Below are 26557 nucleotides of genomic sequence, written 5' to 3'. Positions count from 1 at the left end.
CCTCTAGAGTAGAAACAGGTAAGAGGTCTCCTTACAGTGAGTGCCTGCTTGCAGCTGAGTGTCTCTCCTCTAGAGTAGAAACAGGTAAGAGGTCTCCTTACAGTGAGTGCCTGCCTGCAGCTGAGTGCCTCTCCTCTAGAGTAGAAACAGGTAAGAGGTCTCCTTACAGTGAGTGCCTGCTTGCAGCTGAGTGCCTCTCCTCTAGAGTAGAAACAGGTAAGAGGTCTCCTTACAGTGAGTGCCTGCATGCAGCTGAGTGCCTCTCCTCTAGAGTAGAAACAGGTAAGAGGTCTCCTTACAGTGAGTGCCTGCTTGCAGCTGAGTGCCTCTCCTCTAGAGTAGAAACAGGTAAGAGGTCTCCTTACAGTGAGTGCCTGCTTGCAGCTGAGTGTCTCTCCTCTAGAGTAGAAACAGGTAAGAGGTCTCCTTACAGTGAGTGCCTGCCTGCAGCTGAGTGCCTCTCCTCTAGAGTAGAAACAGGTAAGAGGTCTCCTTACAGTGAGTGCCTGCTTGCAGCTGAGTGCCTGTCCCCTAGAGTAGAAACAGGTAAGAGGTCTCCTTACAGTGAGTGCCTGCTTGCAGCTGAGTGCCTCTCCTCTAGAGTAGAAACAGGTAAGAGGTCTCCTTACAGTGAGCGCATGCATGCAGCTGAGTGTCTCTCCTCTAGAGTAGAAACAGGTAAGAGGTCTCCTTACAGTGAGTGCCTGCCTGCAGCTGAGTGCCTCTCCTCTAGAGTAGAAACAGGTAAGAGGTCTCCTTACAGTGAGTGCCTGCTTGCAGCTGAGTGCCTCTCCTCTAGAGTAGAAACAGGTAAGAGGTCTCCTTACAGTGAGTGCCTGCATGCAGCTGAGTGCCTCTCCTCTAGAGTAGAAACAGGTAAGAGGTCTCCTTACAGTGAGTGCCTGCTTGCAGCTGAGTGCCTCTCCTCTAGAGTAGAAACAGGTAAGAGGTCTCCTTACAGTGAGTGCCTGCATGCAGATGAGTGCCTCTCCTCTAGAGTAGAAACAGGCAAGAGGTCTCCTTACAGCGAGTGCCTGCTTGCAGCTGAGTGCCTCTCCTCTAGAGTAGAAACAGGTATAAGATCTCCTTACAGTGAGCGCCTGCTTGCAGCTGAGTGCCTCTCCTCTAGAGTAGAAACAGGTATAAGATCTCCTTACAGTGAGTGCCTGCTTGCAGCTGAGTGCCTGTCCTCTAGAGTAGAAATAGGTAAGAGGTCTCCTTACAGTGAGCGCCTGCTTGCAGCTGAGTGCCTCTCCTCTAGAGTAGAAACAGGTAAGAGGTCTCCTTACAGTGAGTGCCTGCTTGCAGCTGAGTGCCTCTCCTCTAGAGTAGAAACAGGTAAGAGGTCTCCTTACAGTGAGTGCCTGCTTGCAGCTGAGTGTCTCTCCTCTAGAGTAGAAACAGGTAAGAGGTCTCCTTACAGTGAGTGCCTGCCTGCAGCTGAGTGCCTCTCCTCTAGAGTAGAAACAGGTAAGAGGTCTCCTTACAGTGAGTGCCTGCTTGCAGCTGAGTGCCTCTCCTCTAGAGTAGAAACAGGTAAGAGGTCTCCTTACAGTGAGTGCCTGCATGCAGCTGAGTGCCTCTCCTCTAGAGTAGAAACAGGTAAGAGGTCTCCTTACAGTGAGTGCCTGCTTGCAGCTGAGTGCCTCTCCTCTAGAGTAGAAACAGGTAAGAGGTCTCCTTACAGTGAGTGCCTGCATGCAGCTGAGTGCCTCTCCTCTAGAGTAGAAACAGGCAAGAGGTCTCCTTACAGCGAGTGCCTGCTTGCAGCTGAGTGCCTCTCCTCTAGAGTAGAAACAGGTATAAGATCTCCTTACAGTGAGCGCCTGCTTGCAGCTGAGTGCCTCTCCTCTAGAGTAGAAACAGGTATAAGATCTCCTTACAGTGAGTGCCTGCTTGCAGCTGAGTGCCTGTCCTCTAGAGTAGAAATAGGTAAGAGGTCTCCTTACAGTGAGCGCCTGCTTGCAGCTGAGTGCCTCTCCTCTAGAGTAGAAACAGGTAAGAGGTCTCCTTACAGTGAGTGCCTGCTTGCAGCTGAGTGCCTCTCCTCTAGAGTAGAAACAGGTATAAGATCTCCTTACAGTGAGCGCCTGCTTGCAGCTGAGTGCCTCTCCTCTAGAGTAGAAACAGGTATAAGATCTCCTTACAGTGAGCGCCTGCTTGCAGCTGAGTGCCTGTCCTCTAGAGTAGAAATAAGTAAGAGGTCTCCTTACAGTGAGCGCCTGCTTGCAGCTGAGTGCCTCTCCTCTAGAGTAGAAACAGGTAAGAGGTCTCCTTACAGTGAGTGCCTGCTTGCAGCTGAGTGCCTCTCCTCTAGAGTAGAAACAGGTATAAGATCTCCTTACAGTGAGCGCCTGCTTGCAGCTGAGTGCCTCTCCTCTAGAGTAGAAACAGGTATAAGATCTCCTTACAGTGAGCGCCTGCTTGCAGCTGAGTGCCTGTCCTCTAGAGTAGAAATAGGTAAGAGGTCTCCTTACAGTGAGCGCATGCATGCAGCTGAGTGCCTCTTCTCTAGAGTAGAAACAGGTAAGAGGTCTCCTTACAGTGAGTGCCTGCTTGCAGCTGAGTGTCTCTCCTCTACAGTAAAACAGGTAAGAGGTCTCCTTACAGTGAGTGCCTACATGCAGCTGAGTGCCTCTCCTCTAGAGTAGAAACAGGCAAGAGGTCTCCTTACAGTGAGTGCCTGCTTGAAACTGAGCACCTCTCCTCTAGAGTAGAATCAGGTAAGAGGTCTCCTTGCAGTGAGCGCATGCATGCAACTGAGTGTCTCTCCTCTAGAGTAGAAACAGGTAAGAGGTCTCCTTACAGTGAGTGCCTGCTTGAAACTGAGCACCTCTCCTCTAGAGTAGAATCAGGTAAGAGGTCTCCTTGCAGTGAGCGCATGCATGCAACTGAGTGTCTCTCCTCTAGAGTAGAAACAGGTAAGAGGTCTCCTTAAAATGAGCGCCTGCATGCCGCTGAGTGCCTCTCCTGTAGAGCACGAACTGCTTAAATGCCTAAAATGACAGGAAGGGGAACCTGAGAAACCCTCCCACTATAATGAGCCGATAGAAAACAGATCTTTTGGCACCCCAGAGTGAAAACAGATAGCTGGACTCCCAATTTCAGGAGGCTCCCAAAAACAGATCAGGAGCCCCACCTAAAGCCAGGATACAAAACAGATCAAGGTTTACCCAGATTGTCCTCCCAACCCTGCTATACGCCTGTGAGGTGTGGACTGTCTGCAGACATCACATGCAACTCCTGGAACGATTCCATCAGCGCTGCTTCGAAAAAATCCTGCAAATCTCTTGGGAAGACAGGCAGGGAAATGTCAGTGTGCTGGAAGAAGCAAAGACCACCAGCATTGAAGCAATGGTCCTCCGCTATCACCACCTCTGTACCAGTCACATTGTCCAGATGCCCGACCACCATCTCCCAAAGCAGTTGCTCTACTCTGAACTCAAGAATGGAAAATGCAGTGTTGGAGGACAGGAAAAGAGACTTAAAGATGGGCTCAAAGCCAACCTTAAAAACTGTGGCATAGACACTGAGAACTGGGAAGCCCTGGCTCTTGAACACTCCAGCTGGAGGTTAACTGTGACCAGCAGTGCTGTGGAGTTTGAAAAGGCACAAATGGAGGGCGAAAGAGAGAAATGTGCTAAGAGGAAGGCGCGTCAAGCCAACTCCGACCTCAAGGCAAGTGAGGAATTGGTTGGACTTTGTACTCTTGGCCAAGTTTGTTTTCTGGAAAGTACACGTAAACCTTTAAGGATATGCTGGTACTTCACCACAGCGACACCAAGTGACTGAACACGAGCATTACAATGAACGAAACAGAGCAGCATCTCAAACAGGAGAGGCTACTTACGGGCTCAATCTTCAATGCACTTCTGTAGCTCCCAAAGAAAGCAGCCTGGGCCTTCAGGAACGCTCTGGCCACGCCATCCCCTGTGGTCATGGAGACCTTCTTCAACCTGCTCTTGAGTGCCGACACCTGGAAACACACAAGCAGAACAAGACGAGTTGATCTTCAAGGAGGCACAAAAGACAATCCCAAGGAATAAAAAGTCATCAGAAGGCAACACATGCTGGTTTAAGGAAAGGATCATCTCGAGAACGGGGGAATATGGACATCATCATTATGATCATTTAGCTTGGCTCTGAATCCTGAAGAAACGTTATGGATTCACACTGGAAGATGAGGACCTCAATCCCAGCAACCAAGTTGAGAGCATCTGGGTAAGAATTAAGGGAGGGAAGAACGGAAAAAGATGTCGTTGTGGACGTCTACAAGCCAGACCGAAGACCTAGATCAGTGGTTCTCAACCTTTCTAATGCCGCGACCCCTTAGTAGAGTTCCTCACGTGGTGGTGACCCCCAACCATCACATTATTTTCATTGCTACTTCGTAACTGTAATTTTGCTACTGTTATGAATCGTAATGTAAATATCTGATATGCAGGGTGTATTTTCAAATACCCAATATGCCCAAATTTGAATACTGGTGGGGTTGGGGGATTGATTTTGTCATTTGGGAGCTGTAGTTGCTGGGATTTATAGTTCACCCTACAATCAATGAGCATTCTGAACACCACCAATGGTGAAATTGAACCAAACTTGGCACACAACTCCCATGACCAAGAGAAAATACTGGATCTGGTGGACATTGACCTTGAATTTTTGGAGTTGTAGTTCACCTACATCCAGAGAGCACTGTGGACTCAAACAATGACGGATCTGGACCAAACTTGGCACGAATACTCAATATGCCGAAATGTGAACACTGGAGGAGTTTGAGAAAAATAGACCTTGACTTTTGGGAGTTGTAGTTGCTGGGATTTATAGTTCACCTACAATGAAATAACATTCTGAACCCCACCAACGATAGAATTGGGCCAAACTTCCCACACAGAACCCATGACCAACAGAAAATACTATGTTTTCTGATGGTCTTTGGTGACCCCTCTGACACCCCCTCACGAGCCCCACAGGGGTCCCGACCCCCAGGTTGAGAAACACTGACCTAGATGAAGCCTTCCTTGAGGAGATGCAGATAGAAGAGAAAGAGTAGGAATGGGAGATTTCAACTACTCTGATACTTGTTGGACAATAAGCCCTGCCAAGAAGACAAATACCAGAAGGTGGAAGAGGCGACAAGGGGATCGGTCATTCTGGATCTGATTCTACCCAACCCCACCGGGACAATGGAGTGGAACAATTAATTCCTGATTTAATAAACAGTGGGATCTTTAGGTGGGAGTGACCAGGTTCTCCTGGAGTTTGTCGTACAGACGAAAGGGGAAATCAAGCTGAGTCAGGCAACACATTCTAGACTCTTAAGAGAGCTGATTTCAGGAAATTTGGGGAAATACAGAGTGGGATTCCATGGATAAGGATATTATTTCCAACATTTCTACCCCGTCGTTCTCGACCCCCAAAGGGGGACTCAGGGCAGCTTACAACGGCAGCAATTCAATGCCAACAACATACAACAACATGATCTATACAAGTAAAAAATGTCATGTTCGTTTGTGGGATTAACAGAACTCAAAAACCACTGGACGAATTGACACCAAATTTGGACACAAGACATCTAACAGCCCAATGTATGTCCTTCACTCAAAATTATTTGATTTTGTCATTTGGGAGTTGTAGTTGCTGGGATTTATAGTTCACCTACAATCAAAGAGCATTCTGAACCCCACCAACGATGGCATTGAACCAAACTTGGCACACAGAACTCCCATGACCAACAGAAAATACTAGAAAGGATTGGAGGGCATTGACCTTGGGTTTGGGAGTTGTAGTTCACCTATATCCAGAGATCACTGTGGACTCAAGGATGGATCTGAGCCAAACTCTACACGAAAACTCAATATGCCCAAATGTGAACACTGGTGGAGTTTGGGGAAAATAGAATCTTGGCATTTGGGAGTTGTAGTTTCTGGGATTTGTAGTTCACCTACAATCACAGAGCATTCTGAACCCCACCAACAATAGAATTGGGCCAAACCTCCCACACAGAACCCCCATGACCACCAGAGTGGCCCACAGCAATGCGTGGCAGGGGACGGCTAGTGCAAGAGATAAAACATTAGCTTAAAATACATTAAAACAACTCAGTCCAAAGCCTGTCCTTGTCAGAGTTCAAACATGGTGAATACTGCCAAACCTACTGTCCAAATGCTTGGTTCCAAAACCATGTTTTGAACGTCTTTCTAAAAGAGAGGAGGGATGAAACTGACCTAATTTTGCTAGAGAGAGCATTCCATAGGTGGGGGCCACCACCGAGAAGGCCCTGTCTCTCGTCTCTGCCAAACGCACTTGCGATGGCGGCGGGACCGAGAGCAGGGCCTCCCGGGACGATCTTAAATTTCGAGGCGGGAAATACCGGGAGATACATTTGGACGTTGGGCCGGAACCATATAGGGCTATATAGGCCAAGATCAGCACTTTGAATTGTGCTCGGAAGTGGACCGGCAGAATACTGAAAGAGAAGGGAGTTAATGAGGGATGGGAGTTCCCTAAAAGTGAGATACTGACGATACAAGTGCAAACAGTGTCAGCAGGGAGGGAAAGATAATAAGACAATGCTAAACCAACCAGAACAGATGTCCAAAGTATCTAGGTCTAGGAGCTTCCGAATGTGCTCTGCACAGGTGCGGAACTACTTGTTGGTGCAATTTACAGAGACCACAAAGAAGAACAACCATGACAATATCAATGGCAAGAAATGAAGACTTCACCCCAACTGGTCATTTCCAGAGTGCAAACTACAATTCCAAAGCAAGTTCTTCCTTTGAAGGGTGGAGGATGAATCTGCCACACGGGGCGGCCCTTGACAACGCCACCACCGCCAGCCCTTGCCTATCTCCACCCTGGCTTCCTGTCCCCTCAAAGGCTCTCTCCACCTGTGCATCCGATTATTCCTCACTTAACCTTCCTTGCCCTTTCCCTTTCATCCTGGAGGTGTTTAATTGCCTGCGATTCACAGAGCTGCACTTCAGGTGAACACAGACCTAACGGTCTCATTACCATTTACACAAAGAAGTCCTCCACGACGACGGTAACTGAGCAAATACCAAGCCCGCATCCCTTCCTACGCTGGCAAATCCTCCAAACCCACGAGCGTGCGGCTCAAGGTTACCGGAATCACATGCTTTGGTCTTCCAGGCACACTCTGGGGGCTCCTCACCCTCAATTACTGGGTTCGGTGCTTTAGAGAAAAACAGGTTGGCTGATTGGAACGCCTCTTTGCACAGCAGACAGAGAATTAGTAGGAGCATTCCTGTCTTCCAAAAGAACGACAGAGATACCGCAAACCATCTTTCGTATGTTGACGGTCCAGTTGTAAGGACCGGACTCTCCCCACACAATGTCATCACATGCTGTATTGCTCTTAACACGCAGGTTATTTTTTCCCCTCCTGAATAGACTGTGCGTTAGACTCGTGCGTGGAATTCGTTTCTTCCGGTTCCTATGTTTCTTTCGGTATTTCGGGAGCCCATAATGGTAAGGGCCCTCCTGGTACGAAAACCCGCCCGACACAAAAGCAAGTGGGAGCTGATCTCTGCTCGTCTTCTGCTTTTCGGCATGACAATTTAATCTTTGTTTATGTATTTATTTATCTGCTGTATTTGTATCCTGCCTTTCTCAGCCCGTAGGCAACTCAAGGCGGTTAACAGTAAAATTCAAGGCTTACAATTAAAAACATAACATATAATAAAAACTAAACAAATCAATTAAATATAAATTCACAGTGTCTCCTTGTTAAAAACGTTGTCCGGTCTCATTGTTGTCGTTCCATTTTCCTACGTCTGTTACTCTGCATTTGCAAACGCTTGTTCAAAAAGCCACGTGAAGACTTTTTTTTCGGAATGTTAAAAGGGAAGTGGTTGATCTAATATCTATAGGGGGAGGCGTTCCATAGCTGAGGGGCCACCACCAAGAAGGCTCCCCAGCAAACAATAAGACAACACTAATTCGCTGAAAACTCCAACCAGTTACCTCTCCTCTTCCAGGAGGTTATCGCTCTTCCTTATCTGGAAGTGGGAAACCTTCTTAAAATGCTTTGCAAAGAGTGCGTGGCTGCTGGTGTGGTGCAGCCTGGGAGAGAAAGCAAGTGTGCATGCCAGCCTGCAACACCTCTCCTCTAGAGTAGACAGTTTTAAGAACAAGAGGCCTCCTTAAAGCGTGTGCACTTGCCTGCAGCTGAGTGCCTCTCCTCTAGAGTAGAGACAGGTAAGAGACCTCCTTAAAGCGTGTACCTGTCTGCAGTCGAGCACCTCGCCTATAGAGAAGAAACAGGTAAGAGGCCTCCTCAAAATGTGTGCCTGCCTACAACCAAGCACCTCTCCTCTAGAGCAGAAACAGGTAAGAGGCCTCCTTAAAGACTTTACTTGCCTGCAGTCGAGCACCTTGCCTATAGAGAAGAAACAGGTAAGAGACCTCCTTAAAGTGTGCACCTGCCTGCAGCCAAGCACCCCTCCTCTAGAACAGAAACAGGTAAGAAGCCTCCTTAAAGCCACCTGGATGGAAGAAGGGATCTCACCAAGGAGAATTATTGCCTGCAGTCAAGCACCTTGCCTATAGAGAAGAAACAGGTAAGAGACCTCCTCAAAGTGTGCACCTGCCTGCAGCCAAGCACCTCTCCTCTAGAGCAGAAACAGGTGAGAAGCCTTCTTAAAGTGTGCACCTGCTTGCAGCCAAGCACCTCTCCTCTAGAGCAGAAACAGGTAAGAGACCTCCTTAAAGTGTGTGCCTGCCTGCAGCCAAGCACCTCTCCTCTAGAGCAGAATCAGGTGAGAAGCCTCCTTAAAGCATGTGCCTGCCTGCAGTCGAGCACCTCACCTATAGAGCAAAGACAGGTAAGAGACCTCCTTAAATCACACGCCTGCCTGCAGTCAAATGCCTCTCCTCTAGAGTAGAAATAGGTAAGAGGCCTCCCGATATCACGTTCAGCCATAGAATATACTTATTCTGTGATTCTATTGCTGTTGCTGGCTATAACATTGCACCTACTTTCCCGGGCTCTCTAGAATTTGCACTAGCCTCGGCTTGGCCTTTTTAAATTTCCTTGAACAGGCAGGATTATTTTAAATATATATGTGCTATTGTGGTTTTTAATGCTTATAGTGCTTTGTTAATGTTATGCTTCTGTTGTTCACTCTGTATGTATTGATGTTGTTACTTGGAAGCCGCTCTGAGTCCCCTCGGGGAGATAGAGCGGGATATAAATAAAGTTTTGTTGTTGTTGTTGTGCCTGCCTGCAGCCAAGTGCCTCTCCTCTAGAGCAGAAACAGCTTAAATGGCTGAAATGAAGGAGAGCCTGGAGAGTGCTCCCTCCCTTATAATGGACCGACAGAAATCAGAACTTTGGTACCCCAGAGAGAAAATAGATAACTGCCCTCTCGATTTCAGGAGGCTCCTAAAAGGGATCAGGGCCCCCAACAAAAGCCGAGTCAAGGTTTACCTGGATTGCACAAGCCTACTGTGCATGTGATATAGAGTGCTATAAGTGGGGGAGAATCCCACTGGAGCATTGCAGCGCACCCAAATACCTGGGAGTCACTCTGGACCGTGCTCTGACTTACAAGAAGCATTGCCTGAACATCAAGCAAAAAGTGGGCGCTAGAAACAATATCATACGAAAGCTGACTGGCACAACCTGGGGATCACAACCAGATACAGTGAGGACGTCTGCCCTTGTGCTGTGCTACTCCGCTGCTGAGTATGCATGCCCAGTGTGGATCACATCTCACCACGCTCAAACAGTGGACGTGGCTCTGAATGACACATGTCGCATTATCACGGGGTGTCTGCGCCCTACACCACTGGAGAAATTACACTGCTTAGCCGGTATTGCACCACCTGACATCCGCCGGGAAGTGGCAGCCAATAGTGAAAGGACCAAGGCAGAGACATCTCCAGCTCATCCCCTGTTTGGGTATCAGCCAGCACGTCAATGACTTAAATCAAGACATAGTTTTCTGAGATCGAAAGAGACACTCGCTGGAACGCCTCAGCAAGCGAGAGTCCAAAAGTGGCAGGGTCAAATCCAGAGCCTCAATCAATGGCTGATACCAAATGAGAGACTCCCCCCTGGGCACACAGAAGATGAGGCGACTGAACAGACTGCGCTCTGGCACCACGGGATGCAGAGCCAACCTTCAGAAATGGGGCTACAGGGTGGAATCCTTGGCATGCGAGTGTGGAGAAGAGCAAACCACTGACCACTTGCTGCAATGCACCCTGAGCCCTGCCACATGCACCAGGGAGGACCTCCTTGCGGCAACACCAGAGGCACTCCAAGGGGACAGAGACTGGTCAAAGGACATTTAATCCACTACCAAACTCACACATTTTGTATTTTCTCTGTTTGTTTGCTTTGTTCTGTTAGAAATGTAATATAATTGACTGGCTGCCCTGACACGAGAAATAAAATAAGCAATCACGGCCGATGAAGCTTCACAATTCACAGAACCACAGAGGCATTGGATAGGCGATTCTTTTCAGATAAGGGAGTAGACCAGGCTATTTGACAAAAGGGAAATGCTGCAATAATGGAAAGCAAATGATGCCTACCACCGAAAAGGAAGGAAGGAAGGAGCCAGAGCAACACTAGGCCAGGAAACAGTCTGTTTTACAATGAATTTCTACTAGCAGAGAACAGCAGGGGAGGCTGGGGGTGTCAAAACACCGAGCCCCCAATCCTTGCATGCCCCACCGACACCACCCAGCTTCTGAAGCCTTTTCTCCAAGCAGCAGCTGGTTTCAAAGCTGATGGTTCAAAACTGGGTGCAAACAACAATAGAGCCAACGGTTCTTTCCTTTCCTCGGAGGCACATCGTTCTGCACCTCAGGCACAGCGTGGGGTGACGGGAGAGCGATAGGACACAAAGGCCCCCAGAAGGCAAGGGCCCCGACTCCCTTGCAAAGAGAGAGCGCGCGTGTGTTCCTGGAGGAGCTTGCCTCCAAGGTCCTGCCTCTTGCCATTGGGAAGGAAGAAGCTGAGGAAGAAAGAAAGGCACTTCGGCAGACTTGCCTTCAAATCGAAGCCAGGGAATCCCACCTGGATGGAAGAAGGGATCTCCCCATGGAGAATTACTTACTTACTTACTTAGGCGATCCCTCGTTGGACGAGTAAGATGGTCTTCCATGATGGGTTTCCTTGTGGGTTCGTAGGTGGCTGTGGAGCCCTCTTCTTGACCCGCATCTTCTCCCACAGTGGAAGTATTGGTTTCCAGGTGGAAGGCGGTCCCGGTCAGGGTTGGCTTGACGCACCTTCCTCCTGGCACGCTTCTCTTTTTCACCCTCCACTCGTGCCTCCTCAAATTCTGCAGCACTGCTGGTCGCAGCTGACCTCCAGCTGGAGCGCTCAAGGGCCAGGGCTTCCCAGTTCTCAGTGTCTATGCCAGAGTTTTTAAGGTTGGCTTTGAGCCCATCTTTCAATCTCTTTTCCTGTCCAACAACATTCCGTTTTCCATTCTTAAGTTCAGAGTAGAGCAACTGCTTTGGGAGACGGTGGTCAGGCATCCGGACAATGTGGCTGGTCCAGCGGAGTTGATGGCAGAGGACCATCGCTTCACTGCTGGTGGTCTTTGCTTCTTCCAGCACGCTGACGTTTGTCCACAAGGAGAATTACTGCCTTAGAGACAGGACATCAACATATTCAATAGACTACTGCAACGCTCTCTATGTGGGCTTGCCTTTGAAGACTGTCCAGAAACTCCAGGTGGTCCAACGAGCAGCAGCCATGTTGCTAACAGGAGCGGCGCACAGGGAACACACAACTCCTCTGTTGCGCCAGCTCCACTGGTTTCCAGTCTGCAACCGGGCACAATTAAAGTGCTGGCTTTAGCCTATAAAGCCCTAAACGGTTCTGGTCCGGCTTACCTATCCAAAAGTATCTGTCCGTATGAAATTCAATTCCACATTGTCAAATCCATCAATTCTAGTCGTCGCTTGTCCTTCGTCTATCTACCAGATTACCCGAAAGCCTGGTCCCAAATCCATGTTTTTAATTTCCTTCCGAAAGAGAGGAGGGATGTCGATGACCTAATTTCCCCGGGGAGTGAATTCCACAGGCGAGGGGCCACCACCGAGAAGGCCCTGCTCCTCGTCCCCACCAACCTCACTTATGATAGAGGTGGGGCTGAGAGCAGGGCCTCCCCAGAAGATCTTAAACTCCGGGGTGGGACGTAGAAGGAGATGCGTTCGGACAGATACGCTGGGTTGGACTGGATGGCCCAGGAGGTCTCTTCCAACTCTAGGATTCGAGGATTCTATCTCACAGATGTGTGGCATTCACTGTCTGTCTCAGCCTTGTAGTGACAAAGAGTCACGATGCATGTGCTGAAAAGAGTTCTCGCTTTGTTCCTGCCAAGTGATATATATACTGTAAGCAGAGAGTGTTTGAGGACCGGGACATCCGTAGGGAGACCAAGGTGCTTGTCTATAAAGCTATTGTCCTCCCGACCCTGCTCTATGCCTGTGAGACGTGGACTGTCTACAGACATCACATGCAACTCCTGGAACGATTCCATCAGCGCTGCCTCCGGAAAATCCTGCAAATCTCCTGGGAAGACAAGCGGACAAACGTCAGCGTGTTGGAAGAAGCAAAGACCACCAGCATTGAAGAGATGATCCTCCACCACCAACTCCGCTGGACTGGCCACGTTGTCCGGATGCCGACCACCGTCTCCCAAAGCAGTTGCTCTACTCCGAACTCAAGAATGGAAAACGGAATGTTGGAGGACAGGAAAAGAGATTGAAAGATGGGCTCAAAGCCAACCTTAAAATCTCTGGCATAGACACTGAGAAGTGGGAAGCCCTGGCCCTTGAGCGCTCCAGCTGGAGGTCAGCTGTGACCAGCAGTGCTGCAGAATTTGAAGAGGCACGAGTGGAGGGCGAAAGGGAGAAGCGTGCCAAGAGGAAGGCGCGTCAAGCCAACCCCATCCAAGACCGCCTTCGACATGGAAATCAATGCCCTCACTGCGGGAGAAGATGCAGAGCAAGAATAGGGCTCCACAGCCACATACGGACCCACAAGAATATTGTAAGACAATCATCCTCGGAAAGTGAGGGATCGCCTAAGAAGAAAGAAGAAGAAGAAGTAAGATACTGTAAGGATAGAAATCGAGTTCTGCGGAAATGTAAGCCCATCATTCTGTTTGAGGAGATCCTCCCTCTCTGTTCTGTGTACGAATGGAGACGGGCACCCCAAGTTTGTCCGCTCCCTCTGCTTTGGAGACAGTTGTGTGTTTTTCCCAACTCGGACCGTACTCACTTGGCAGAGAGGCCTCGGTAGTCACTCCTCGGAGGCACAGAAACTTGCGGCCAATCGGCAGAGTGTTTTCCGAAGGAGATTTCTCTCCTCTTGGCAGCTCGGGAGGAAAGGTCAGATCTAAGCTATCACCATGTTTCGAAATGCAATCTGTGCAGCGCGGCATAATGAAATGGTTCAGGAGAGGTGCGAGTGGAAATTCTTTTAATTAGATCCAAGGCTTTTTCTGGTTGTCAACATGAATAAAGCCAGAGAAACACATTCCCTGCAAAAACAAGAGGTCCAAGAAGAAGAAAAAACACCTTCAAATGCAAGCTCAATTTAGAAAAGAGAGGCAGAAGAAGGATTATAATCGAGGAAATGCACGCTTCACTCTCACGTGGCACGCTCCAAAAGTAGAAATGGCCAGAACATGCAAAAGCAATGGTGCCTGTGGGACTCCTTTCCTCTTCCTAAGACCATGCAAACCAAAGCATTGAGAAAGGAAAACAAAAGAAATCGCAGGACAATTTCTATGTTTATTTATTTATTTGTTTATTATTTATTTACTGCATTTGCATACCACCTTTCTCAGCGAGAGGCGACTCAAGGCGGTTCACAGTCGGCAGCGATTCGATGCCATAACAATGACCAAAATACAGTTAAAACAATTATAAAACACTTCTAAAAACCATTCAACATTAAAATATAATACAAAAACAATCTACATATATATAAATACTCTGTGCATAATGAGTACCTTAAAAACAAAAGAACCAATGAACGAAATCACACCAAATTTGGCAACATAATGTCTCACAAGACAAGGAGTGACCATCACTCAAAAAATTGTGATTTTTGTCATTTGGGACTTGTAGTTTCTGGGATTTATAGTTCACCTACAATCTAAAAGAATTCTGAGCTCCATCAATGATGGATTTGAACCAAACTTGGCACACGGAACTCCCATGGCCAACAGAAAATATTGGAAGGGTTTGGTGGGCATTGACCTTGAGTTTGGGAATTGTAGTTCACGTACATCCAGAGAGCATTGTGGACTCAAACAATGATGGATCTGGACCAAACTTGGCACATTCACTCAATACGCCCAAATATGAACACAGATGGAGTTGGGGAGTTGACATTTGGGAGTTGTAGTCACTGGGATTCACAGTTCACCTGCAATAAAAGAGCATTCTGAACCCCACGAACAACAGAATCAGGGCAAACTTCCCACACTGAACCCCCATAACCAACAGAAAATACTTAAGGCCATCCAGTCCAACTCCCTTCATCAAAGCAAGAAAACATAATCAAAGCCCTCCTGACAAAGAGCCATCCAGCCATAGATATAGATATAGATAGATAGATTGATAGATAGATATGATTCACACAGAGAGAGATATAGTACCATAGATTTGAAAGGGACCCTTAAAGAAGGACAATAATATGTTCCATGTTCCAGAGTAGGCAAACCAGACACTCTCCACATCCACACTGACAAAGGAACAGCAAGAAATACTGTTTACCCAGAAGCAGAAAGACATGACATATATTAGAAACCAACACTTTCTCATTACTTTATTTTCCAGATCACCAGACTGGGCCACAGCAACGCCTGGCAGGGGACAGCTAGTAATATCTATAAAAACAAATCCTCAATGTCTCCTTACTGAAATCGTGGTCCAACTGCATCGTCAGACATTCCATAGAATCCTAGAATCCAAGAGTTGGAAGAGACCTCCTGGGCCATCATCCAGTCCAACCCCATTCTGCCAAGAAGCAGGAATATTGCATTCAAATCACCCCAGACAGATGGCCATCCAGCCCCTGTTTAAAAGCTTCCAAAGAAGGAGCCTCCACCACACTCCGGGGCAGAGAGTTCCACTGCTGAACGGCTCTCACAGTCAGGAAGTCCTTCCTCATGTTCAGATGGAATCTCCTCTCTTGTAGTTTGAAGCGCAGTTCCTTCTATCCACAAACCTCCGCAAGAAGGAATCTGTTGGGAAGAGATGCTCCCCACGTTGTGTGCTCCCTGGATCTGGGACTGATATTATTATTATTATTTGATATACACCAAAATGAGTCCACAGCAGACACTCCGCTGGATGTTGTACTGGATCACACGTCGGACACTTCCCAAGTGTCTAGGACTGTGTGATGTATCAGTGAATGATGCGTGCAGATCCCAGTAAGGTGGCCTTTTGCAGCTGGCAGGTGGTCATTTTGTCAGTGCCGACTGTGTTGAAGTGCAGGCCAAGGTCTTGAGACACTGCACCCAGTGTGCCGAACACCACTGGGACCGCCTTGACTGGCTTCTGCCAGAGTCTTTGCAGTTCCATCTTTAAATCCTCAGATCGTGTCAGCTTTTCCAGTTGTTTCTCTTCAATCCTGCTGTCACCTGGCATTGCAACACTGACGATCTATACTTCGTTTTTTAACACGATTGGGAGGCCAGGAGTATTATGCTCTAAAACCCTGTCTGTCTGAATCCGGAAGTCCCAGAGGAGTTTGGCGTGTTCATTCTCTGTAACTTTTTCCGGTCTTTTCCGTTCTTTGTCGCAGGCAGATGGTGTTTGTGGCACAAGGTCCAATGAATCACCCGAGCAAGGGTGTTGTGCCTCTGCTTGGAGTCTGTCTGCGCGACCTTCTTGCAGCAGCTGAGGATGGGATCTATTGTTCATCTGCTTCCTTGCAGAGTCTACACTTGGAATCTGTCGTCGACTTTTCAATTCTGGCTTGGATGGCCTTGGTTCTAATGGCTTGTTCTTCGGCTGCCAGAATCAGGCCCTCCTTTGTCTCCTTTTTCCAAGTTCTCTCTGCTGGATTTCGTATCACAAAATCCCAAGTCGAACCCTTCCCAAGCGTCTAGGACTGTGTGATGTATTTCTGAATGATGTGCGCAGATCCAAGTCAGGTGGCCTTTTGTAGTTGACAGATCGTGATGTTGTCAATGTTTATTGTTTCCAAATGCCAGCTGAGATCTTTTGGCACAGCATCCAGTGCGCCCATCACCACTGGGACCACCTGGACTGGTTGATGCAATCAGAGCTTTTGCCGTTCGATTTTGAGGTCTTGATAGCGGCTGAGTTTTTCCTGCTGTTTTTCCTCCATGCAACCGTCACCTGGAATGGCGACATCAATAATCCAAACTTTGTTCTTTTCCACAATCGTGATGTCTGGCGTGTTGTGTTCCAAAACTTTGTCAGTCTGGATTCAAAAGTCCCACCGGATTTTTGCGTGTTAATTTTCCACGATCTTTGTGGGTTTATGATCCCACCAATTCTTGACTGCTGGCCGGTGGTCCTTGTGACATATGTTCCAGGGAATCATCTGGGCCACAGAGTTGTGCCTCTGTTTTTAGTCTGTCTGTGTGATTTTCTTGCAGCAGCTGAGCATATGGTCCATGGTTTCATCCACTTCCTTGCACAGTCTGCATTTTTGATCATCCGCTTATTTTTCGATCCTGGCCTTAATGGCCTTGGTTCTGATGGCTTGCTTCTGGGCTGCAAGAATCAGGCCTTCTTCTGTCTCCTTCTTCAGGGTTCCATTTGTGAGACATCACCAGGACTTCTCCTTATCAACTTTTCCTTCCATTTTCTCAAGGAATTGCCCTTGCAATGCTTTGTTGTGCCAGTTGTCAGCTCTGGTTTGTTGTGCAGTTTTCTTTATCCAACCCCCGCCCGCAAAAAAACTGAAATCTCAACCTTGTAATTCTTCTTCGTGGTGCAATTATTCTGATCCCTTCCTTGTTTGGTAGGTCTTCTTCTGAATGGGCATAGACTACTTTGTCATCAGCATATTAGAGTTCTATAACAATTGTTGTAGACTGTCCAGACTGTCACAGCTTTCGGGACTTAAACAGATTCCTTAGCATCAGGTGGAAAAGAGTGAACGAGTTGGACGTCAGATGGCATCAAACTCCAAAACTCCGGATGATCTCCCCCAGCGGCTTCATGTAAATGTTCAATAAAGCATGGGGGACAGTATTGAACCCCACAGGACAGTGACTAAGAAAGTTTGTTGTTGTTGGGCTGTCTTACTGGATAAACCTGGATTCTGGGACACAACATCTCACTGAACCTGAAGATAAAAGCGGGTGCCCTTCCACCTGTACTGCCAGCAAACCTTTGCGCACCTTTGCCAAAACCAAACATGCCAATAGTGGGAGTTAGGAAAACATCTTAGCATTTCCAGTAAGCAACGGCTCGGCCTGTCATAGAACAATGAGAAAACCAAAGTGCCCGAGCTCTGCGAGTGCAGCATTTTTCCAAATGAAAATGGAGAAAACCAAAGTGCTCTTCCACCAAAAGGCACCTGCCAATCCCTTTCCAATGCCAGAAATACAGCTTAATGGTGTTAACATTAGAAAATATGGACCATTTCCACTCCCTTGGCAGCCTCCTCTCCACAAAAGTCAACATTGACACTGAAATACAACACCGCCTGAGCTCTGAGAGTGCAGCTTTTTTCCGAACGAAGCAGAGAGTGTTTGAGGACCGGGACATCCATAGGGAGAGCAAGGGGCTTGTCTATAAAGCTATTCCCCTCCCAACCCTGCTATACGCCTGCGAGACGTGGACTGTCTATAGATGTCCACTAAAGTCAACACTGACACTGAAATACACCACCACCTGAGCTCTGCAAGTGCAGCACTTTCCCTAATGAAGCAGAGAGTGTTTGAGGACCGGGACATCCGTAGGGAGACCAAGGTTCTTATCTATAAAGCTATTCCCCTCCCAACCCTGCTATACGCCTACGAGACGTGGACTGTCTATAGATGTCCACTAAAGTCAACACTGACACTGAAATACAACACTGTCTGAGCTCTACAAGTGCAGCATTTTCCCGAATGAAGCAGAGAGTGTTTGAGGACTGGGACATCCGCAGGGATACCAAGGTGCTTGTCTATAAAGCTATTCCCCTCCCAAACCTGCTCTACGCCTGCAAGACGTGGACTGTCTACAGATGTCACATGCAACTCCTTGAATGATTCCAACAGCGTTGCCTCCGGAAAATCCTGCAAATCTCTTGGGAAGACAAGCGGACTAATGTCAGTGTGCTGGAAGAAGCAAAGACCACCAGCACTGAAGCAATGGTCCTCCGCCATCAACTCCGCTGGACCGGCTACATTGTCCGGATGCCCGACCACGGTCTCCCAAAGCAGTTGCTCTACTCCGAACTCAAGAACGGAAAACTGAATGTTGGTGGGCAGGAAAAGAGATTGAAAGATAGGCTCAAAGCCAACCTTAAAAACTCTGGCATAGACACTGAGAACTGGGAAGCCCTGGCCCTTGAGCACTTCAGCTGGAGGTCAGCTGTGACCAGCAGTGCTGCAGAATTTGAAGAGGCATGAATGGAGGGCGAAAGAGAGAAACGTGCCAAGAGGAAGGCGAGTCAAGCTAACCCCAACCCGTACTGCCTTCTGCCTGGAAACCAATGCCCTCACTGTGGGAGAAGATGCAGGTCAAGGATAGGGCTCCACAGTCACTGCCAGGACACCGACCTTGGAGGACTATCCTAATCGGGCAACGAGGGATCGCCTAAGTAAGCAACAGCAAGGCTACTTACTTAGGCGATCCCTCGTTTTCCGAGGATGATTGTCTTCCAGTGTTCTTGTGGGTTCGTATGTGGCTGTGGAGCCCTATCCTTGACCTGCATCTTTTTCCGCAGTGAGGACATTGGTTTCCAGGTGGAATGCGGTCTCGGTCGGGGTTGGCTTGACACGCCTTCCTCTTGGCACGCTTCTCCCTTTCGCCCTCCATTCGTGCCTCTTCAAATTCTGTAGCACTGCTGGTCACAGCTCACCTCCAGCTGGTGGAGTTGTTGTGTCAGCTCAAGTCCTCCCTCTTTAAAGATTTCAGCAGGGATCCCATCAGGTCCGCTGGCTTTGTTATTTTTTTGTTGGCTGATGGCATTGCTGACTTCTTCCAAACTAGGCAGTGCTGCAAGCTCATCCCTGGTTTGTTGTTGCGGGATTTGTGAGAGAACCTCTTCGGCCACATTGGGGCTGCGGTTCAGGAGGCGTTGGTAGTGTTCTTTCCAACATAGTGCAATTGAGTTTTGGTCCTTCAGGAGTTTGGTTCCATCTGATGAGCGTAGAGGCTGTATGCCATGGTTTCTTGGTCCATAGACAACCTTTGTGTCTTTGAAAAATCTCTGAGCATCATGGGTATCTGCCAGGTGTTTTATTTATTTATTTATTTATTTATTTATTTATTTATTTGCTGCACTTGTAGACCGCCGTTCTCAGCCCTAGGGCGACTCACAGCGGTGATTTCTTCAGCATTCTTTGTCCACCAGATGTTCTTGAGTTCTCGTGTCCTTCTTTGGACCTCAGCTTTTGCACTGGCGTAGACCTTTTTCTTAGCAGCACTGTTGATGTCTCTCTGCCAAGTTTGGAAGGCTTTTCTTTTCTTGTCAATTAGCTGTTGGATCTCGGTGTCATTTTTGTCAAACCAGTCTTGATGTTTCTTGGTTTGGTATCCAATAGTTTCGTCGCAAGGCTAGCCTTAACTCTGGCTCCGTTCTTTCCTATGCTGCTCTCTAGGGGCGGATGCAAATGCAACAGATCCCCTTCTCGCCACCCAAGGAAGAACAAGCACCCAGAAGGATCAACGTTGAGTCTGGTCCTGCAGCCACAAAGTGGACGAGCTCTGCAGAGTCCATAACACATGGCGTACGGAAAATCAATGTCCCACCCTATTCCAAACGAAGCCGGGCGGTCGAAAGCATGACAGGAAACCCCTAAAAGCAGCGGAGAAAGCTTTCCGATCGGGGGACCTTGAGTAAGAGCAGTGGGGAGAGGGCACGTCGGAAGCTATTAATTACGGTAACTAAAAGGATGCTCCTGAAAGCTTTATTTTTTCCTCCAGACCCCATTAAACCCAGCTGTAGTTCAGCAACAGCTTGGAGCACGCGGAGGGGAGAGGAGGCCCCAACCACATTCATTTTCCTTGCAAGCTCAGCCCGTTAATTGAATTTGCTGGCAGCACTTCCTCCGAGATGCTCCAAACATCCTTCCAAATCGTAATAGCCGCAATAACAACCGTAATAACGGAGTCGCCGCTTTTAAGCCGACTGAGAGAAAATTTAACTGGGGGGGAAGGCAGCTCTCTTCTGCTATAAAATACAAAAAAAAAAAAATTGGAAGTGGGGGGAAAATAAGGGAAGGAAGTCTCTTAAAGTTTATGACATTCCAAAGCTTTGGGTTTATTTGGCGACGCCTCTTCTGATGTTGCAGCGCTCTCTCGCAGCGGCTGCTTTCACCAAGGCCCGTAAAAGCAAATATTACGCTTCATTATTGACAAATCATGCTCTCCCCCCCCCCCTGCTCCGTGTGCATTAGGGGACGGGACCCCAGGATCCAACCCAGATTGGCACCCCACCAAGAGCACAAGTCTGCTCTTTTCATAGCATCCTAAAGTTGGAAGAGACCATCATCCAGTCCAACCCCATTCTGCCAAGAAGCAGGAAAATTGCATTTAAATCACCCCCCTCATAGAAGATGGCTTTGAAAGGCAGCAGATCACAGGAGCTGTCTTCATAGACCTGTCAGCGGCTTATGAGACTGTCAACCACGGCCTCCTCCTGAGAAAAATGTATAGTATCACAAAGGACGACCACCTCACCCGCCTCATAGGAAACCTGCTACAAAACAGGAGCTTTTTTGTTGAGTTCCAGAGACAGAGAAGCAGATGGCGGAAACAGAACAGCCTGCCTCAGGGGAGCGTGCTCGCTTCGTTAATGTTCAACATCTACACAAATAATTGTGCACTGCCAGAAGGGACAGAGAGCTTCATCTATGCTGATGATAGTGCCATCACCGCTCAAGCAGGGAGCTTTGAGATGGTTGAACAGATGCTCTCCGAAGCTATAGGTGCTCTTACCGCCTATCACAGGGAAAACCAGCTGATCCCTAATCCATCTAAAACACAGACATGTGCCTTTCACCTTCAGAACAGACAAGCATCCCATGCTCTGAGGATCACCTGGGAAGGAATCCCACTGGAGCATTGCAGCGCAGCCAAATACCTGGAAGTCACCCTGGACCGTGCTCTGACCTACAAGAAGCACTGCCTGAACATCAAGCAAAAAATGGGTGCTAGAAACAATATCATATGAAAGCTGACTGGCACAACCTGGGGATCACAACCAGACACAGCGAAGACATCTGCCCTTGCACTTTGCTACTCTGCTGCTGAGTATGCATGCCCAGTGTGGAACACATCTCACCACGCCAAAACAGTAGATGTGGCTCTTAATGAGACATGCCGCATTATCACGGGGTGCCTGCGCCCTACACCGCTGGAGAAATTACACTGCTTAGCTGGTATTGCACCACCTGACATCCGCCGGGAAGGAGCAGCCAATAGTGAAAGGACCAAGGCAGAGACATCTCCAGCTCATCCCTTGCTTGGGTATCAGCCAGCACGTCAACAACTTCAATCAAGACATAGTTTGCTAAGATCTACAGAGACACTCGCTGGAACACCTCAGCAAGCGAGAGTCCAAAAGTGGCAGGCTCAAACCCAGAACCTCCATCAATGGCTGGTACCCAATGAGAGACCCCCAGGTTGAGCAACACTGCCTTAGACTATTGCAGCTATAACCGAGTGAGATCCTCCTGGCAATAAAACTTACTACATTATCCAACGAATCTTGAAAAATACGAGGAAAGGGAGGCGTTCTGTGTTTGGAATCGCGAGTAGAGTCTACTTTTTATACTCACCACGTCATTTGGGAGGCTCTGAAGATCATCAAACGGCGTTTCCAGTGTATTCGTGTCCACATTAAGGATGACCACGTCTTCCAGGGCCATCGTTCTAACTTTCTAAAAATGAAGAAGTTGGGAGGAAAGGAAAAGGTTAATTTTTTTTTTCCAGTATGGAACATGCCGAGGACAAAACAGGTTTCCTTCTGCTGCTCGGATTCTTAACGGTTCGTCCCAGCCCTTGACAATATTATACATTATACAGATTAGGGCCGGGCTTCAGCACAGCAGGTTAAACTGGAACGACTGCCTGGAACAACAATTCGAAGAACGAGACTGTTTTATAGTTTTATTGATTGTTTTACTGCTCATGGATGTATTTTTTAAATTTGATTTATGTCTAATTGTAGTGCATAATTGTAATTGTTTGTATTGGCATTGAATTTTTGCCATTAGTTATGTGTAAACCGTTTTGAGTCCCCCTCAGGGTGAGAAAAGCGGTATACAAATACTGCAAATAAATAAATAAAACCGCCAGTAGCAGAAAATCTTCCTGATTGAAAGGTCAACAGTTTGAGCCCGGGTTGGGGTAAGCTCCCGTTAGCCCAGCTTCTGCTTACCTAGCAGTTTGAAAACAGGAATGTGAGTAGATAAATAGGTACTGATTTGGAGGGGACGTAATACAAGGCGCCCATGTGGACATGCCAGAAATTTGATCGGGAGAGCGTCTAACGACAACAAAGCTCCTTGGCATGGAAGATGGAGTGACAGCACCTCCTCATGGCCAGAGTTGAGCACAGCCTCCAGACGCCGGAGATGGAAAAAGATGGGAAGCCTTTGCCTCTGTCTGTGTACTGTCTGTCTTTGTTAATTGTATAATGGCTCCACAAGGACTCCAAGATCTTTTTCGCATGCCATGCTGTCGAGCCAGGCATCCTCATCCCCTACTCTGTCTCTTAGCATTTCCTTTTTTCTGCCTCAGTGGAGTCTCTTGTATTTGTCCCTGTTGGACTTCATTGTAGAAACAGATGGGAAGCCTTTGCCTCTATTTGTGTACTGTCTGTCTTTGTTAATTGTATAATGGCCCCACAAGGACTCCAAGATCTTTTTCGCACCTCCTGCTGTCGAGCATCCTTGTCCCCTACTCCATCTCTTAACGTTTCCTTTTTTTTCTGCCTCAGTGGAGTCCCTTGTATTTGTCCCTGTTGAACTTCAATGTGGAAACAGATGGGAAGCCTTTGCCTCTGTTTGTGTACTGTCTGTCTTTGTTAATTGCATAACAGCCCCACAAGGACTCCAAGATATTTTTCGCACATCCTGCTGTCGAGCCAGGCATTATCGCCCCCTACTCTGTCTATTAGCATTTCCATTTTTCTGCCTCAGTGGAGTCCCTTGTATTTGTCACTGTTGAACTTCATTGTGTTGGTTCTGCCCAATTCCCATGTGTTCAGGTCCTTTTGCGTCCTGATCCTGTCCTCTGGAGTATTAGCTGTCCCTCCCAGTTTGGTCTTTTCTGCAAACATGATCTGCCTGCCCTCTAAACCTTAGAATCATAGAATCCTAGAATCCAAGAGTTGGGAGAGACCTCCTGGGCCATCATCCAGTCCAACCCCATTCTGCCAAGAAGCAGGAATATTGCATTCAAAGCACCCGGCAGATGGCCATCCAGCCCTGTTTCAAAGCTTCCAAAGAAGGAGCCTCCACCACACTCCGGAGCAGAGAGTTCCACTGCTGAATGGCTCTCACAGTCAGGAAGTTCTTCCTCATGTTCAGGTGGAATCTCCTCTCTTGTAGTTTGAAGCCTTTGTTTCGTGCCCTAGTCTCCATGGCAGAAAGGAAGCTTGCTCCCTCCTCCTCCCTGTGGCTTCCTCTCACATGTTTATCCATGGCTACCATATCTCCTCTCAGCCTTCTCTTCTTCAGGCTAAACATGCTCAGCTCCTTAAACCGCTCCTCATTGGGCTTGTTCTCCATACCCTTGATCATTTGAGTCGCCCTCCTCTGGACACATTCCAGCTTGTCCATGTCTCTCTTGAATTGTGCCCAGAATTGGACACAATATTCCAGGTGTGGTCTGACCAAGGCAGAATAGAGCATGGGGAGCATGACTTCCCTAGATCTAGACACTAGGCTCCTATGGATGCAGGCCAAAATCCCACTGGCTTTTTTTGCCGCCACATCACATTTTGCCGCCACATCACATCACCTTCGTCCAAGTCATTCATGCATAAAGATGTTGAACAGGACCAAACCCTCTTGATAGCACCGCACTGCTCTAAACCTTCATCCAGATCATGAATAACTTCTGGAACATGGCCATACAGCCCGGAATCTCACAGCGATTCCGGCCATGAAAGCCTTCATCAACAGATGAATGAAGAACTGGGCCCAGAACCGAACCCTCTTCATGGCGCTCCACCAGTCCCTTCTTTCCAGGATGAAGAGGAGGAACTATTGGGGAGAAGCACCCTTTGGGTTTGGTCGCTTAACCAATTCCAGGTCCACCGAAGAGGAGCCTTGCCAAGCCCACATTGGACTAGTTTGCTGGCCTTTCCCACCCTTGTCTTGGAGGCCTTTGGCTCAAGAGGAGAGCCTCCTCCTCCTGCTAGCTGCCAGCCGTAAGGATTTGGGATCTCGGGCGTCACCTGGGCAGGGTCAGGGGGGCTTCTGCACATGAAGGTTGCCTGACTGGCGGAAGAGGGGAGAGGCGCACAGGAGGGGGTCAGAGGCCACCTGCCGGGCGCGGATCAAAGCCTTCGGGTCAAAGAGCGCTTGGTGCCTAACCATATCAGCCTGTGGAGTTGCTCCTTCAGATTGTAAATCTGACGGCGATTTTCATTAAGACCAAGAAGCCATAAAGTGAGACATCCGCCCGCTCCTGCTCTTTCCTGCAACCACTATCTCTCCAGAGCCGTGGCCTGAGGATACCAAGCCTTCCTATACAGCAGTCCCTGGACTCCAACTCCCACTATTCCTAACAGCCCCAGGCTCCTTCCTTTCCGGATCCCGAAGATGCAGTCATGCTCCTGTGCACTTTCTGGCACTTTTCTGGTGGAGTGTGTCACAGGTTGTCTCCGTGTGTACATGTTAGAATCATAGAGATGGAAGAGAACTGGTGGGCCATCCAGTCCAACCCCCTTCCACCAAGAAGTAGGACAATCACCTTCAAAGCACCCCCAACAGATGGGTCATCTAGCCTCTGTTTAAAAGCCTCCAAAGGAGCCTCCACCACACTCCAAGGCAGAGAGTTCCACTGCTGATCAGCTCTCTCTCCCAGTCAGGAAGTTCTTCCTAATGTTCAAGTGGAACCTCCTTGCTTGTAGTTTGAAGCCATTGCTCCATTGCATCCCAGTCTCCAGGGTAGCTTGCTCAGTCCTCCCTGTGACTTCCCCTCACATATTTATACATGACTCTCATCATGTCTCCTCTCATTGCTTTCCAATTGTGCTTCCATTTAGCCACCTGTATGTCCATGGCGCCATTTCTTTACAGCCCTGATCAGCTGTTTTGGGATTTTAAAATGCAGAAATGCACTGGAGCTGTCTACACCAGCATGTAGGAACGAAGTCACGTGTTTCCCTCAACTAAACATGCCCAGCTCTTTAAGCTGCTCTGTCCTCATAGGGCTTGTTCTCCAGATCCGGGATCCTTTGAGTCTCCCTCTTCCCCTGGACACATTCCAGTTTAGAGTCAACATCTCCCTTCAATTGTGGTGCCCTCATCATGTCTCCTCTCATTGCTTTCCATTTAGCCACCTGTATGCCCATGGCTCCATTTCTTTACAGCCTGATTAGCTGTTTTGGGATTTTAAAATGCAGAAATGCACTGGAGCTGTCCACACCAGCATGTAGGAACAAAGTCAGGTGTTTCCCTTGGCTAAACATGCCCAGCTCTGTCAACATCTCCCTTCAATTGTGGTGCCCAGAATGGGACACAGTGTGATTCCAGTTGTGGTCTAACCAAGGCAGAATAGAGCATGGGGAGCATGACTTCCCTGGATCTAGACACTAGGCTCCTCTTGATGCAGACCAAAATCCCATGGTCTTTTTGAGCCTCACATATTTATACATGGCCTTCATCATGTTTCCTCTCATTGCTTTCCAATTGTGCTTCCATTTAGCCACCTGTATGCCCATGGCTCCATTTCCTTACAGGCCCGATCAGCTGTTTTGTTGTTGCTGCCTAAGTGGAGTATCTTGCATTTGTCCCCATTGAACTTCATTGTGTTCGCTTTGATCTGTCATCTCTCTCATCTGTGAAGATCGTTTTGAGTTCTGCTCCTGTCTTCTGGGGTATTGGCTCTCCTTTCCCATTTGGTCCTGTCTGTGAACTTGATCATCATGCCTTCTCACTCTTCATCTAAGTCATTCATAAAGATCCTGAACTGGACAAAAACACACATCATTTTGGGACAGTTCCCAACAATGGGGATCCTGTTACGAACAGCCAGAGGTTGTATTTCCACCGCAGGATCCCCAGACCGGGCTTTGCGTGGCTGCTGAAATGTTGACTATGTCCTCTTCCTCTTGGGCTGATCCTTGGAGACTCAACGGGGTCATCTGCTGCCAGGATGGAAAGGAGGCTGGAGACCCAACTTC

The 26557-nt window shown here is 48.2% G+C and overlaps 1 protein-coding gene across 5 annotated transcripts in view; it reads right to left on the bottom strand.

The window, feature by feature from the left end:
• DENND1A (DENN domain containing 1A) overlaps nt 1-26557 on the bottom strand; it is a 364486-nt gene that overhangs the window by 105266 nt on the left and 232663 nt on the right. For all 5 annotated transcript variants that reach the window (XM_060757606.2, XM_067471741.1, XM_067471740.1 and 2 more), the window contains 2 exons: nt 21978-22079; nt 3851-3976 (listed from right to left, as the gene is read on the bottom strand). In XM_060757606.2, the coding sequence (XP_060613589.2) occupies nt 3851-3976; nt 21978-22079 (228 nt within the window). The remainder of the gene's footprint in view (nt 1-3850; nt 3977-21977; nt 22080-26557) is intronic.

Source organism: Anolis sagrei, chromosome 11, assembly GCF_037176765.1.
Source record: "Anolis sagrei isolate rAnoSag1 chromosome 11, rAnoSag1.mat, whole genome shotgun sequence".
NCBI lineage: Eukaryota > Metazoa > Chordata > Lepidosauria > Squamata > Dactyloidae > Anolis > Anolis sagrei.
This window is presented reverse-complemented; position numbering and strand designations above follow the sequence as displayed.